Here is a 14,877-nt window from a genome sequence, read left to right as displayed (position 1 = left end):
AAAGCAAGGCCTATAGAATGAGTATCAGGATTTTTTTAAAATAAATACTGGAGTCGATTCATTTGACTAAAAATTCTTCAAGGCAGTGCCCAAGTATAACTGCAGTTTAATGACTGAAACAGGTAAAAGATATAAGTATCTATGTACAATGTCTACCTACCTACCTATCTATCTATCTATCTATCTATCTATCTATCTGTCTGTCTGTCTGTCTGTCTGTCTGTCTGTCTGTCTGTCTGTCTGTCTGTCTGCCTGCCTGCCTGCTTGCCTGTCTGTCTGTCTGTCTGTCTGTCTAGATAGATAGATAGATAGATAGATAGATAGATAGATAAATAGATAGATAGATATATAGATAGGTAGGTAGGTAGACATTGTACATAGATACTTATATCTTTTACTTGTTTCCGTCATTAGACTGCAGTTATGCTTGGGCACTGCCTTGAAGAATTTTTAGTCAAATGAATCGATTCCAATATTTATTTTTTTAAAATTCTGATGCTCATTCTATAGGCCTCTTTTGCTAAACTACTAAGCTATAGGGACATAAACAAACCAACACTGGTTGTTAAGCAGTGCTGGGGGACAAACACAGACACAAAGACACATAAACACACACACACACACACACACACACACATGCGACAAGCTTCTTTTCAATTTCCGTTTACCAAATTCACTCACAAGGCTTTAGTTGGCCCAAAGATGCTGCACTATGGGACTGAACCCAGAATTGTGTGGTTGGGAAACAAAGTTTCACCACACAGCCAATGTATATACATACATATATTTGTGTGTGTGGTGTGTGTGTCTGTGTGGTGTGTGTGTGTGTGTGTGTGTGTGGTGTGTGTGTGTGTGTGTGTGTGTACATGTTTGTCTCCTTGCCTTGACATTCCATGATTGTAACAAAATGGTTGTCACTGTCATTCTAGTAGTGTCATTTATTTCCAATACTCTAAATGTCTGAAAACAGGCGTGGATGTTTAGGACAAACTTATGGAAATGCTTTAAACAGGCAAAGGTTTAAGTAACAATGGTTTCTATAATATATATTAGTGAATTCTCATTATGTTGTAACAATTAACGTCTAAAACGTCAAACTACTCCATCCTCCTTTCAAGCATTAAGCTAATAGCATCATAATTTGTTCATTCTGAGTTGTTCTCTTAATGTTCATTTTAAGTATTTTTTTGCTTTTACATTATGCACTATGTGTGTATGTGTGTACACGTGTGTGTGTGTGTCTTTTATCTTTTGCAGTCATTGGGCTGCTGCCATGCTGGGACACCACCTTCAGGAGTTCTTACTCAAACAAATCAACTCCAGTACTTTTGCATTAAGTCTGGTACTTATTTTATCAGTTCCTTTTGCTAACTGCTAGGTTATGAGGATATAAACAAACCAACAGCAGTGATTAAGCAGTGGTGGGGAAAACGCAGATATTCAGACACATACACATAGATATATATAGATATATGCATATGATGGGCTTCGTTCAGTTTTTGTCTACCAAATCCACTCCCAAGGCTTTGGTTGGCCTGAGGCTGTAGTAAAAGATACTTGCTCAAGATGCATGCAGTGGGACTGAACCCAGAACCATGTATTTGGAAAGCAAACTTCTTACCACACAGCATATATATATATATATATATATATATATATATATATATATATATATATATACTAACAGAGATACCCAGCATTGCCTGTCACATGGAATTGAAGAATTAGACTTTACTTTTATATTTTCTCTAATGAACTGGAATACCTATGATTTGAATATCATCAAGATTGAAGATTAAGAATTTTAATGATGGTTCTTTCCCTCTTTACACACCCTAACAAAAATTCTAATCATGACATATTTATCCCATACTACTCATCTTTATGCCCAGATTCCAAAGTTCATATCTTATTAAACCTATTCAAAGGTTTTTGCTCCTGAAAAATGGACCACAGGGAGCTCTAAAATGTGGGAGCTATGGCCCCTATTGGGGGTGGGGTCTTAAAGTCAACCAGAGAAGTTGAATTGTTGGGAATCTTTTTTAACTTGTGTCTTATATCTATTGTTCAAATTTCTTTGAAATTGGAAATATACAAAAGTTCATTGGGTTTGTAAAAGAGAGCAAAGCTACATGAAACCAAAAGACAAATAATCACAATAAGCAGTCAGCTACCCTACCCCGGTCATTAAAAGTCCCCAATGTAGGATTCCTCACCATACAGGTGACCAGGTTAGGCCTATTAAGGGATTTTACTAACTCCTAAGAAGTTGAAATTTTACGAATATTACTTCATTTGTGTTTAAAATCTATGGTTAAAATTTCATCAACAGCAAAATATACATATATTGCAGCATGGAAGGTGTTTATAAGCCATTTAAGAAACACACAAAAACCGTTAGATTCACTTCGACATTTAAATTTAATTTGCCAAAATATTTTCGTCACTTTGAGATCATGACCTGTTCACTGACTAAAAAAAAATGATGCAGCATGGAATTTTGTTAGTGAACAGGTCGCGGTCTCAAAGCGATGAAAATAATTTGGCAAATTAGATTTAAATGTTGAAGTGAATCTAACGGGTTTGTGTGTTTCTTAGATGGCTTATAAACACCTTCCATGCTGCGATTGTTTATATATATATATATATATCAATTTAAATAAGAGCCATAACGCAATCCATAGTAAAACTTGTTTATATATATATATATATATATATATATATATATATATATATATATATATATATATATATATATATATATATATATATATATATATATATATATATATATATATATATATATATATATATATATATATATATATATATATATATATATATATATATACACCCCTGTATTGATCAGACAACTGGATGCTGTTATACACTGCTGGGCAAAATAAGCTTCCCCACATTGTTGTAGCTTCCGAATGATGTCACCCCACATGCTAGGCAAGCAGGCTAACATTCCCCACTGAACAGAATGTTAGACCATCACAGGGTTATCCATTTACAGCTGGGTAGATTGGAGCAATGTGAAATAAACTGTTTTGCTTGAGAACACAATGCACCACCAGTCTGGGAATTGAAACCATGACTTTGCAATTATAAGTGCAACACCTTAACCACTAAGCCATACACTTTAGTGTATTATTATCATATTATATTATCCCAATGGGACTCATGAATCTTTCACAGAATTAATGATAAACTTAATGGTTTATTTCTGAAAACTTTATCCCAAAAACCTGAAAGCATAGCCTGTGTTGAGCCTGTATCAAAATCTAGTCGCTCATCTCCTAATCATTGAAAAGTGAAGGAAATTGAAATATAATGATTATTTAATGTTCTTTATATATACACTTTATATACTTTATGTACAATTTTATAGACTTCCTCTTTCTCTCTCACTCTTTGCTTTACCCTCTTTTTCTCATTCCGTTTTCTTTCACTCTTCGCCTTTCCCCTCAACTAATCACGTGGAAGACTTACAGATGGGCTAAGTAATGGAGGAACAAGCAGAATTATTATAAGATTATATTATATCATATTTTATATATATATATATATATATGTGTGCACACACACACACACACACACACTTGCGTGCGCGCGCACACACACAATCATGATGTAATGACTGTGTGTGTATGAGAGAGAGATTTTGTGTGGATGAGAGAGAGAGAGAGAAAGAAAGAGAGAGTTACGTTTATGCCCAATTCAAAATGACAACTATATAAATCAATTTTCATTGTAAATTTTTTTGTCTTCTTTCAACAACATATTGACTACATTATTTACATTATTTACATTTGACGGATATTTGTCCTCATCCTGTTTGTTGTTAACACAACGTTTCGGCTGATACACCCTCCAACCTTGGGAAAATTTTGAACCTGGGTTCTCATTCCCAAGGTATTTTTCGATGTTGTTGTTAGTATTATTATTATTATTATTATTATTATTATTATTATTATTCAGTAGTTTTATTTTTATAATGTGCTTTCACTTCACTACCGAGCGCAGCTCTGTGCGCCTTGGGTATGTGCTGTGGTTTGCTGTGGTGCTCTTATGTTTACTGTATTGAAAGTGTTTTGCGTAGAATGTGTGCAGTACCCAGTAGTGCAATTTTCTGTATGTTATATATATTTGTAAGTCCTGGTGTTTTTGTTATGTATTTGTCTGAATATTTTTTTATTATACCTAAGGCACCTACTATGATAGGAATTGTTTCTGTTTTTAGATCCCACATTCAAGTTATCTCTATTTCCAGGTCTTTGTATTTTGAAAGTTTTTCCATTTCTTTTAGAGAAATGTTGTCATCTGCTGGTATTGATATATCAATTAGAAAGCATTTTTTTTCTTCATGATCTTTGAAAACTATATCTGGTCTATTTGCCTTAATTTCTCTATCTGTGTGTATTGGCATATCCCAGAGTATGGTTGCTTTCTCGTTTTCTGTGACCTTTTCTGGCTTGTGTTTATACCATCTTTTTTCTGTTGTTATTCCATAGTGTTGGCATAGCTTCCAGTGTATATAGGTCCCAGCTCTGTTGTGTCTGTGAATATATTCCTTCTTAGCCAGGACTGGGCAGCCAGAGATAATATGATTTATTGTTTCTTGTCCATCTCCACATATTCTACAGTTACTTGTTATGTTTCTTTTCATTAAGTGTTTTTGGTAATTTCTGGTGGGGAGGCTTTGGTCTTGTGCAGCAATTAAAAATCCTTCAGTCTCTGCTTTGAGTCCTGAGCTTCTCAACCATTGCTGGGATTTTTCTCTGTCTATTTCTTTTGCATTTAGTTTAGCCCAGTATTTACCATGTAGGGGCTTTTCTTGCCATCGTTTTATCATGGTCCGTTGCTGTTCTAGTTTTAGTTTGGATTTCATTTGTTTTATAGCTTTTGTTGTTTCTTCTTCTTCTTCTTCTTCTTCGTATTTGTTAGGTAGATTGATTTCTTGTTTGTATTTGTCGGCTTCCTTAAATACTGAAAACAGTTTTTTGTTTTGCTCGTGTTTTGTGGCTATTTGTATTAGTTTTCCTTGCTTCTGGAGTAGGTATTTTTGCAGTCCTATGGTGGTTATTTTACAATAGTTTTCTAGCTGTATAAGACCCCTGCCACCTTCTGTGCGTTGTATATATAGCCTTTCTATGTCAGATTTTGGGTGGTGCATCCTATATCCTGTCATTATTTTTCTTGTTTTCCTGTCTATTTTAGATAGTTCGCTTAGTGTCCAGTTAAGGATGTTGTAGCTGTAGCTTATAACTGGGACAGCTAAAGTGTTGATACCCATTATCTTGTTTTTAGCATTGAGCTCTGTTTTTAGTATTGATCTAACTCGTCTATAGTACTCTTTCTTTATTTTTTCTTTCATTTGTGTATGTTGTATCCTATCTAGTTCATTGACTCCTAAATACTTGTATGGTTGGCTTTCGTCTAGTTCTCTTATTTCATTGGCTTTATCTAGTGTTATATTGCTACTTTTAACTAATTTTCCTCTTTTCGGGGTTGCTTTGGCACATTTTTCTAATCCGAATTTCATATCTATTTCCTTGGTAAAGCCGTGTACTGTCTATAGTAATATTTCTAGCTCTCTGTCATTTTTAGCATATAATTTTAGGTCATCCATATATAGAAGGTGGCTGACTGTTTTTCTGTAGCATTTGTAACCGCATCCAGTTCTATTTAGCAATTCAGTTAAAGGTGTGAGTGCCAGGCAGAACAGGAGTGGAGAGAGCGTGTCTCCCTGGAATATTCCTCTTCTAATAGGGATGGCTTTCGTTTTCACAAGTCCCTCTTTTGCCTGGAATCGAACTCGGAATTTGGAGTTAATAGCCCGCGCTCTTAACCACTACGCCTCATGCCCATGGGCCCATGGGTATATGGCATAGTGGTTAAGAGCGTGGGCTACAAACCCCAAGATTCCAAGTTCGATTCCAGGCAATGACCAGAATAATAATAATAATAATAATAATAATAATAATAATAATAATAATAACATCAAAAAATACCTTAGGGATAAGAACCCAGGTTCGAAATTTCCCCAAGACACCTGATGAAGGCTGTGGAGGGTGTATCAGCTGAAACGTTGTGTTATCAACAATCAAGATGAAGACAAATATCCGTCGAATGTAAATAAATGTAAATAATGTACATAATTCCTCATCTCTTAAATATAGAACTGTAACATATTGACTAATTTGAATATAATCCAGTTAACAATACATTAACTCTTTTACAGACTACAACTGCCAGCAGCAGTTTAATGACTGAGCCTTATTATCATTAAGTTAACCATTTGAAGCCAATGACAATTGACAGCTTAGTTGTATTGTTCAATCATATTTATATTGTAAATTCTATTGGGGATATGTAAATCACTGCTTGTCAATCCTTTTATATTCATGATGCACTGAAAATCAAATGAAAAATTACTCGAGCACTTTGCATGGTAACTTTAGAAATTAATGGAGTGCTTAGAAAACTATTGCTCAGTTTATTATCAATTATTTACAAAATTCTGAAAAATAAGTTTGTTATAAGAATGTTTTTGTATGTGTGTCAGTATGATGAATTGGATGAGTTGAAGGGATGAAAAGAACACAAATTCTTTTGAGATTTTAAATACAAAAATATTTATTTCTATTGTTAACAAGCTGTGTATTGTCATTACTACCAATGTCAAAGAAAAGATGTTTACTCTAAGTTAGTTCAAAATTTGTATGAGATGTTGTTGCAGTCAAGAATGACAGTAACCATCAGCATTTGATGTTAGCATAACCAGTCTGGGAATTGAAACCATGATTTTGTGATTGTGAGTGCAACATCCAGACCACTAGGCCATGCACTTTCACATGGTTTAATATAGTATAGGTATAAATAAATTTATACCTATATATAGTATAGGTATAAATATATCGTTGCTGTTGTTTAGCATCAGGTCAGTTGTAATCAAGCAGACTTAGCAAGACAATGAGTATCTAGGATTACATTATCCAATAATTCCTTCCTTTTATCAATTTAAGATTTGAGGGTGATTTGGCTACTATCTCCTGTAGGTAGAGCTTGGATTTCAGTTACATATGAATTTCAGTTACATATTTTAGATATTTGATAGTCTACTACAACTGAATGAATAAAACTGATTATCAAGAATCATCCTCCCATCAGGAAATCTACTGGTCTTGCCAAGATATATAACTGAAGACTATGTGCAGCTTTAAAAACATTGGAATTGGACAAACATATTACATTTAAATTACAATTTCAGGAATAGATACAAATACTTTTGATACATTTCTTGCTCAAGACTTAGACACAGATGTCATCTGTTCTGTGGTTGTTGACAATGAGTGATAGTCAAAAACAGAAATGTAGGAACTCCATTTAATGTTTCACTGTTTTGCCATGTTTGTTATTTTAGCCAGTCAGAGTTAATATTCTCAAGTATCTAAAATGGACACTTGACCAACTCTGGCTCAATTCGTTTGACATCAGTAAAAACTAACAACTAACTTTCCCAGAAAGTAATAATACAGAGCAGAATTGTTCTCTTTCAGTTATCTTAAATCACAATAGATGTTAAGTTTTGTGAGGAATCTTCTTAGTAAGGTGTCTACCAACTTCAAAACATGTTATCTACATCAATAGCACTGCTGTCAATTATCTGCTTGTAGACATTTTCCAGCTAACTTTATAAAGCAAGCCAATACATATGTATGTTTGCCATAATGCTATTTCTACAATACATATTATCTATTCAATATATTTATGTACATTTTCACAAATACATTTATGAAAATTTTACCATGATTTATGGTGTAAACTAAGATTTGTTATATTCTGTTTTAATTCTATCCTCTCTCAAACTACATACAAGATCAGAAGAGGTCTAATTTCTATTCATTTCATAAATGCTTTAGAGATTTTTATGCTAGAATTTTATTGTTAGAGCACCATGATCTTTCAAAGATTAGCAGAAATCTTGCACATTTATATATATATATATATATATATATATATATATATAAATGTGCAAGATTTCTGCTAATCTTTGAAAGATCATGGTGCTCTATATATATATATATATATATATATATATATATATATATATATATATATATATCGTCGTCGTTTAACGTCCGCTTTCCATGCTAGCATGGGTTGGACGATTTGACTGAGGACTGGTGAAACCGGATGGCAACACCAGGCTCCAATCCAATTTGGCAGAGTTTCTACAGCTGGATGCCCTTCCTAACGCCAACCACTCAGAGAGTGTAGTAGGTGCTTTTACGTGTCACCCTGCACGAAAACGGCCACGCTCGAAATGGTGTCTTTTATGTGCCACATATATATATATATATATATATATATATATATATATATGAGATGAATTTGTGTTCTGTTTCTGGATTCTCAGCTCTTACCTAAAGCTCCAAACATCATTGCATAAATGAGAGAGGGTTTCTTCATTATTATGATTTGACTTTGTCTATATGAAAATTAATTATGTGTATGCGTGCACAAAGGAGTCTGTGTATATGTGTATAAATGTATTTATGTTTATATGTATACCTGTGCTTATGAAGAATTAAGCATATGTTTTATACATAAGCTCCTGTGACTATATATGTTAATATGTACAAATGTGAGTGTATATACTTGCATTGCTGCTTAATAAAATCTATATATATATTATTTTTTTTTGTATTTTCCTTTTTGTTTTACACCTAGAATGGCTTGACTGAATGACCTGACAAAAATGACCACTTCTTACAACTATGAAAAATGCAATCACAGATTTTCTTCTATGATCAAGCTCCAAACAGACCCACTCCAAAGCGGTATCGCAAATATAATAGTGTACAGGCTCCTGTTTCGTCTGGTGCTAAGACATCACCCACTTCACCAGCTGTAGTATGTCTGAACCAGAAACCCAACTTTTCTGATGGCCCGATCAGAAGAAACCTTCTTCCAGAACTTACTCAAACATACATTTCTCTGAGAAATCGCCTCGATTCTTCTTTGACTAGCCACGATGAGACACAGAGACAACTATATGAACAGTCTAAAGCTTCTTCAGAAAAAATACTTGACAAATTGGCAGTTTATCTTGATAATACACCAAACCTTGCAGAACTGGTACCAAAAAGTCTAGAATATCAATTAATGTGTAACTTTAAAGAATTCACCACAAATGTTGTTGTGATTCCTCGACAATGGCAGACAGCTGCTATGAGAGAGCAAGCTAAATTTAGCCGATCGGCAAAGAAAGCTGAAGCTGCCAATATTAATACAGCTCTGTCTACAGGGGTTACAACAAGTAATACTGAAACACACAACGTAAACAGTGAGTTAACTGTGTCAGAATTTAAGCTCAAAAAACGTCAAACACCTTCTCCATTAGGAGATTATGGAGACTCGGAATTAAAAATGTCTTCAGCCAATTCACGGACCACTAGAGAAAGAGCAGGTTCCAAAACTGGAGGTATTCATACAATTTATGTTTCCTTAAATGTTTGGTCTTTGATTGCTTTTATTTTCATTCATTCATCATCATCATCATCATCATCATTTAATGTCTGTTGTCCATGCTGGCATGGTTTGGATGGTGTGACCAGAGCTGGCAAGCTGAGAAGCTGCACCAGATTCCAGTTTGATTTGGTATGGTTTCTATGGCTGGATGCCCTTCCTAATGCCAAACACTTCACAGAATATGCTGGGTGCTTTCATGTTGCATCACACAGGTGCTTTTACATGATACCACATGGGCGCTTTTACATGTTGCCACACAGGTGCTTTTATGTTACACCCCCAGAAGGATTGGTTTGGACTAAAATGCCTTACTGTATGTAAGTTTAATAGAATACACGACTGGAATATAAAAATGAATATAGAAAATATAAAATATCTATGTAGATAATATAAAATGTATGTTGTGCTTGAAAATCTACTGGTTATTCTGTGAATCTCTTTTTGCTAGACAACAAAGTTATAGGGATATAAACACACCGACACTGGTTGTCAAACAGTGAGGATAAATACATACTCATATATGTATGGTGTGTGTTGCTGATAGAATACGAATTTCAGAAGATGCTCAGATAAGAAATTTTGTCTTTTCAACCTCGTTCATGTACTCCTGTTTCTGCGTAGATCATAAACATCACCCATTCGTTCTTTATAATCTATCTATTTCTTTACTATGTAAACATAGTTCCGATAGCTTCGTCTTGTTTGTCTTATGTTCATGCATATCCATTAATCGTCACATTTTATTTATTTTATTCAAGTCTATCATTTCATTAATTCATTCTCTCTAAATTTGTCTAACCATAGTATGCAAGTGCAGAAGATGCTCTCATCTAAACTTGCTGGCTCGCGGTTCGCCTGCCCTCGCACCCCTACACCTTTACTGGAAGTTCCTATCCTCTGTCATCCTTGGTTGTCTCCTGCGAACACTTCTAAGGGCCTAACACCATCCCCACCCCTACCTAGGGTTTATCGAGCATATAGCGCATAAAAATGGTGTAGTGTATGCAGGTTGTAGACTATTGTTTGTTTATGAATTCTGCCAAATGCAAGCTTTCTTTTCAGATACATGACACTGCTGTCCCTCATCCCAGGGTCTCACGGGCCCACACCTCCAACACCCTCAGAGTTGGCACACTGAACGTCAGCACACTGAACGTCAGCACACTGAACGTCAGCACACTGAACGTCAGCACACTGAACGTCAGCACACTGAACGTCAGCACACTGAACGTCAGCACACTGAACGTCAGTACACTGAAAGTCAGGTCTGGTGAGATTGTTGAGATGCTTGAACGGAGATGTGTAGATTTGTGCTGCATCCAAGAAGTAAGGTGGAGAGGAGGTTCCGCTAGGTTCCTCACAGGCAAAGAACACAGGTACAAGATTTTCTGAGCAGGGAACACTGACAGGGTCAGGGGCGTGGGTATACTTCTTGCGGAGATTTGGGTTGATAAGGTAATCAAGGTAGTCAGAGTATGTGACAGAGTACTTCAGATTAGATTAGTGCTTCACCATAGGTTAGCAACCATTATCTTGGCCTATGCCCCTCAACTGGGGCTACCAGATGGGCAGAAAGACCGATTTTATGACACCCTATTGCAGACTACCTTGTTGACATATGACAGGACCTTCTCTTTGTGGCTGGTGTTTTCAATGGAAGTGTTGGACAACATGCAGGGGGCTTCCATGGCGTACATGGAGGCTATGGCTTTGGTTCCCACAGTGAGGAAGGAACCAGACTGCTGGAGTTCTACGATGCAAATGATCTTATGGTTTGTAATACCAACTTCAGGAAATCCGCTCGACACTTAGTTAAATTGACTACATCTTCACCAGAAAAAGGGAAAGAAGGCTGCTTATAAATGCCAAAACCTTCCCAGGCAAAGAATGTACCCCTCAACACAGATTAGTAGTTAGTGACTTTGGGATCAGGGCTAAATGGATGCCCAGAAGAAGACCAGTTTGGAGGAGAAGGATCTAGAAGCTTAAAGATCCTGCAAATGGACAGTGATTTAGAGACATATTACTTGAAGACTTTGATGAAATAGAAGGAGATGTAGCATCACACAACATGGAAGACAACTGGAGGTTTCTACAGGACAACCTGCTGAGAGCCACTGACCAGATCTGTGGATGATGCAAAGTCCCCTCTTGACCCAAGGTAACATGGTAGTGGAACAATGTGGTTGACAGGGCTATTAGACAAAAAAAAAACAGGCGTTAGGAAGGGCATCCAGCTGTAGAAACTCTGCCAGATCAGACTGGAGCCTGGTGCAACCATCTGGTTCACCAGTCCTCAGTTAAATCGTCCAACCTATGCTAGCATGGAAAGCAGACGTTAAACGATGATTATGATGATGATATATATATATATATTTTTATATATATATATATATATATATATATATATATACATATCATCATCATCATCATATATATATATATATATATATATATAATCTTCATGGAAAAGGTGGGGTAAACATTGAACATGGCAACTCAATCTGGCCAGCATATTGTGACTGGTGGACTCAGCGGTCGGAACTCTACTTCTAATCATCCATCATCAGCTACTAAATCCTTTGCTTCACAACCTCTCACTTTCGGGGCCTGGAACATTGCACTCTCTAGGAGAAGAGTGATATTAATTGTCTGGAGTGACATACAGCCCTCATCTGCAAGGAACTTGCCTGCTTCAACATTGATATGGTAGCTTTGAGTGAGATTAGGCTTCCTGGAGAAGGCAGCATGAGAAAAGCTGACTCCAAATACACCATTCTTTTGGAAGGGGAAGAATCCTAATGAACCATGGAGTTGGCATTGCCATCAAAACACAACTCGCGGACCAATACAGACTCATCTCAACTGCTGTCAGTAAGCACCTGATGATTGTTTGGATCCCACTCATTTGGGACAGATCCCTTACGCTGATCTCTGTGCACACCCCTATCCTCACATCTGAAGACAACATCAAGGCTTTGTTCGACAACCTGCTGGACCGCACTATCCAGACAGTCCCCGTGCATGACATATTCATTGTGTTGTGGGAATTTAATGGCAGAGCCGGCAGTGACCATTGTCTGTGGAATGGCATTCTTGGTCATCACAGCATTGGGAAATGCAATGCCAATGGCCAGCTCCTCCTGGGCCTTTGCACTGAACATGAACTCGTCATTGCCAACTCCCTATTTTGTCTCCTTACCCGACAAAAGACAACCCGGAAACACCCATGGTCTAAACACTGGCACATCTTTGACTACGTTCTGACAAGATCCAGGGATAGACGAGATGTATGCATCACCCACTCCATGCCTGGATGGATCACCACTTTCTTATTTCTTGCCTTGGCATCAAGGTCTACCACCCACCAAAAAGGGGCTCAGCAAACATCCCTTGCTAATTCTTTAACTGAACCAAACTCCAGAACTTACAGGCATCCCAAGACTTCAGGGAATCCATTGAGAGACACCTGATGGACCTCCTAGAGCTAACCTCTATTGAGGATCGCTGGACCAGCCTTTATGAAGCAATAACCACTGCCACCAAGGAGACAATCGGCTTTGCCCGGAAGAACCAAGACTGGTTTTACGAGAATGATGAAACCATCTCCTGTCTTATCGAAGCCAAACTCCAGATGTGCCTCACCCTCAAGAACCATGCCACTGTGGAGAACAAATGAAAACACCAGCAAGCATCAGCAGAATGCCAGCGAGGAATTCGAGAAGCTCAGAACATCTGGTGGAAGAGGAAAGCAGAGGAAATGCAAAACTATGCAGACCAATGAGACTTGCACCACTTTTATATCATAACCAAGGAGATCTTCAGCCCCACAAGGTCATCAGAGGATGGCCTGAAGAACACAGCTGGCGCTACGATAACCAATACCGAGGAAATCTTCAATCGCTGGAAGTCCTATTTCGAGAACCTACTTAGCTCACACACTCTTGACAATCTCCTCCAAAACACTCAACAGCTCCCCATCCGCCATTAGCTGTTCCTGCCACCCTCGCACCATGAGTTCAACAAGGCATTCGAGCACATGAAGCCGGGAAAAGCTCCAGGACCAGACAACATCCCGTTTGAGATTTTTGCGCACGGAGGTCTTGAGCTGAGAAATCATCTGATGCTCCTTATCCTCAAGATCTGGAAAAGCAAGACCCTCCCGAATGACTTCTGTGATGCAACTATCATAACCATCTACAAGAAGGGAGACCGAGAGGATTGCAACAACTTATCAGGGCATCTCACTCCTGGGTATTGTAAGTAAGATCTTTGCACATATCCTGCTCAATTGTCTCCTCATCTTCGCAGAAGACATCCTCCCTGAGTCCCAGTGTGGATTTCAACCCTCTCAAGGCACAATCAGCATGATCTTTTGTGCCTGCCAGCTCCAGGAGAAGTGTCAAGAACAATAACAGCCTTCAATGTTCATCTTCTGAGATCTAAAGCCTTTGACAAGGTCCTCTGTCCTGCAATGTGGGCTGTCCTTGCTCGGTTTGGATATCTGGAGGACTTCATTGCCCTGGTCCATCCCCTTCATGACAGCATGGTAGGTAGGTTATGCCATCAAAATGCCTTCACAGACCCATTCCCATCACTGGGGTCTTAAGCAAGGATGCCTCCTGGCACCAACCTGTTTCTCTTTGTACATGGCTGCCATGTTCAACGAAATCCTACTAGGCTCACTTTCCATCAACATGCGCTATCGCTTGGATGGCAGATTCTTCAATCTCACGCGTCTCCATGCAAAGATGAGTACCTCTGCCATCTCAGACCGTGAGATGAGTATGCCGACAACAATGCTACCCCAAGCTGGACAGCAGATGGCCTACAAAGGATGGCCAATCTTTACAACGTGGCTTATGAATGCTTCAGGATGCAGGTAAACACATTAAAACCCAAGGCTCTGATCCAACCTGCACCAGGCAAGAACAGTCCACTCACGAACATTAGCATCAACAGCCAACCCCTTGAACACTTCTCATATCTTGGAAGTATCCTTTTGAAGACCCCCACGTGTGAAAAGAACATGGAGAACTGGATTAGGGTGGCTCACTCTACCTTTGGTAGACTCAGCCAATGTGTACTCTTCAATCACACGCTGACCATCCGGACAAAGATCATGGTCTTCTGTGCTATTGTCCTGTCGATTCTACACTTGTGAGACTTGGACGCTGTACTGCCATGACTTCAAGTGCCTTGAATGCTTCCATTCAAGTTCCTTTAAGCAGAACAGACAACAGAATGAGGAGATAAAACATAGGAGAAGAAAGGAGTGTCTTCAACAAGCTCGACCCACACTGACCATCCTGTGCAAATTCTGCCTATGACTCTCAC

General features: G+C 37.8%; 1 protein-coding gene across 1 annotated transcript in view; it reads left to right on the top strand.

Annotated features, from left to right (window-relative positions):
* The window catches only part of LOC106879840 (uncharacterized), a 62,359-nt gene that overhangs the window by 2,229 nt on the left and 45,253 nt on the right, over window positions 1–14,877 (top strand). Inside the window, exon 2 of the mRNA XM_014929544.3 lies at window positions 8,740–9,493. Within this exon, the coding sequence (XP_014785030.2) occupies window positions 8,794–9,493 (700 nt within the window). The 5' untranslated portion in view covers window positions 8,740–8,793. The remainder of the gene's footprint in view (window positions 1–8,739; window positions 9,494–14,877) is intronic.

This window comes from Octopus bimaculoides, chromosome 11 (assembly GCF_046866305.1).
Source record: "Octopus bimaculoides isolate indiv1 chromosome 11, ASM4686630v1, whole genome shotgun sequence".
NCBI lineage: Eukaryota > Metazoa > Mollusca > Cephalopoda > Octopoda > Octopodidae > Octopus > Octopus bimaculoides.
Note: the sequence above shows the minus strand (reverse complement) of the source record. Positions and strands in the feature narration are given on the sequence as shown.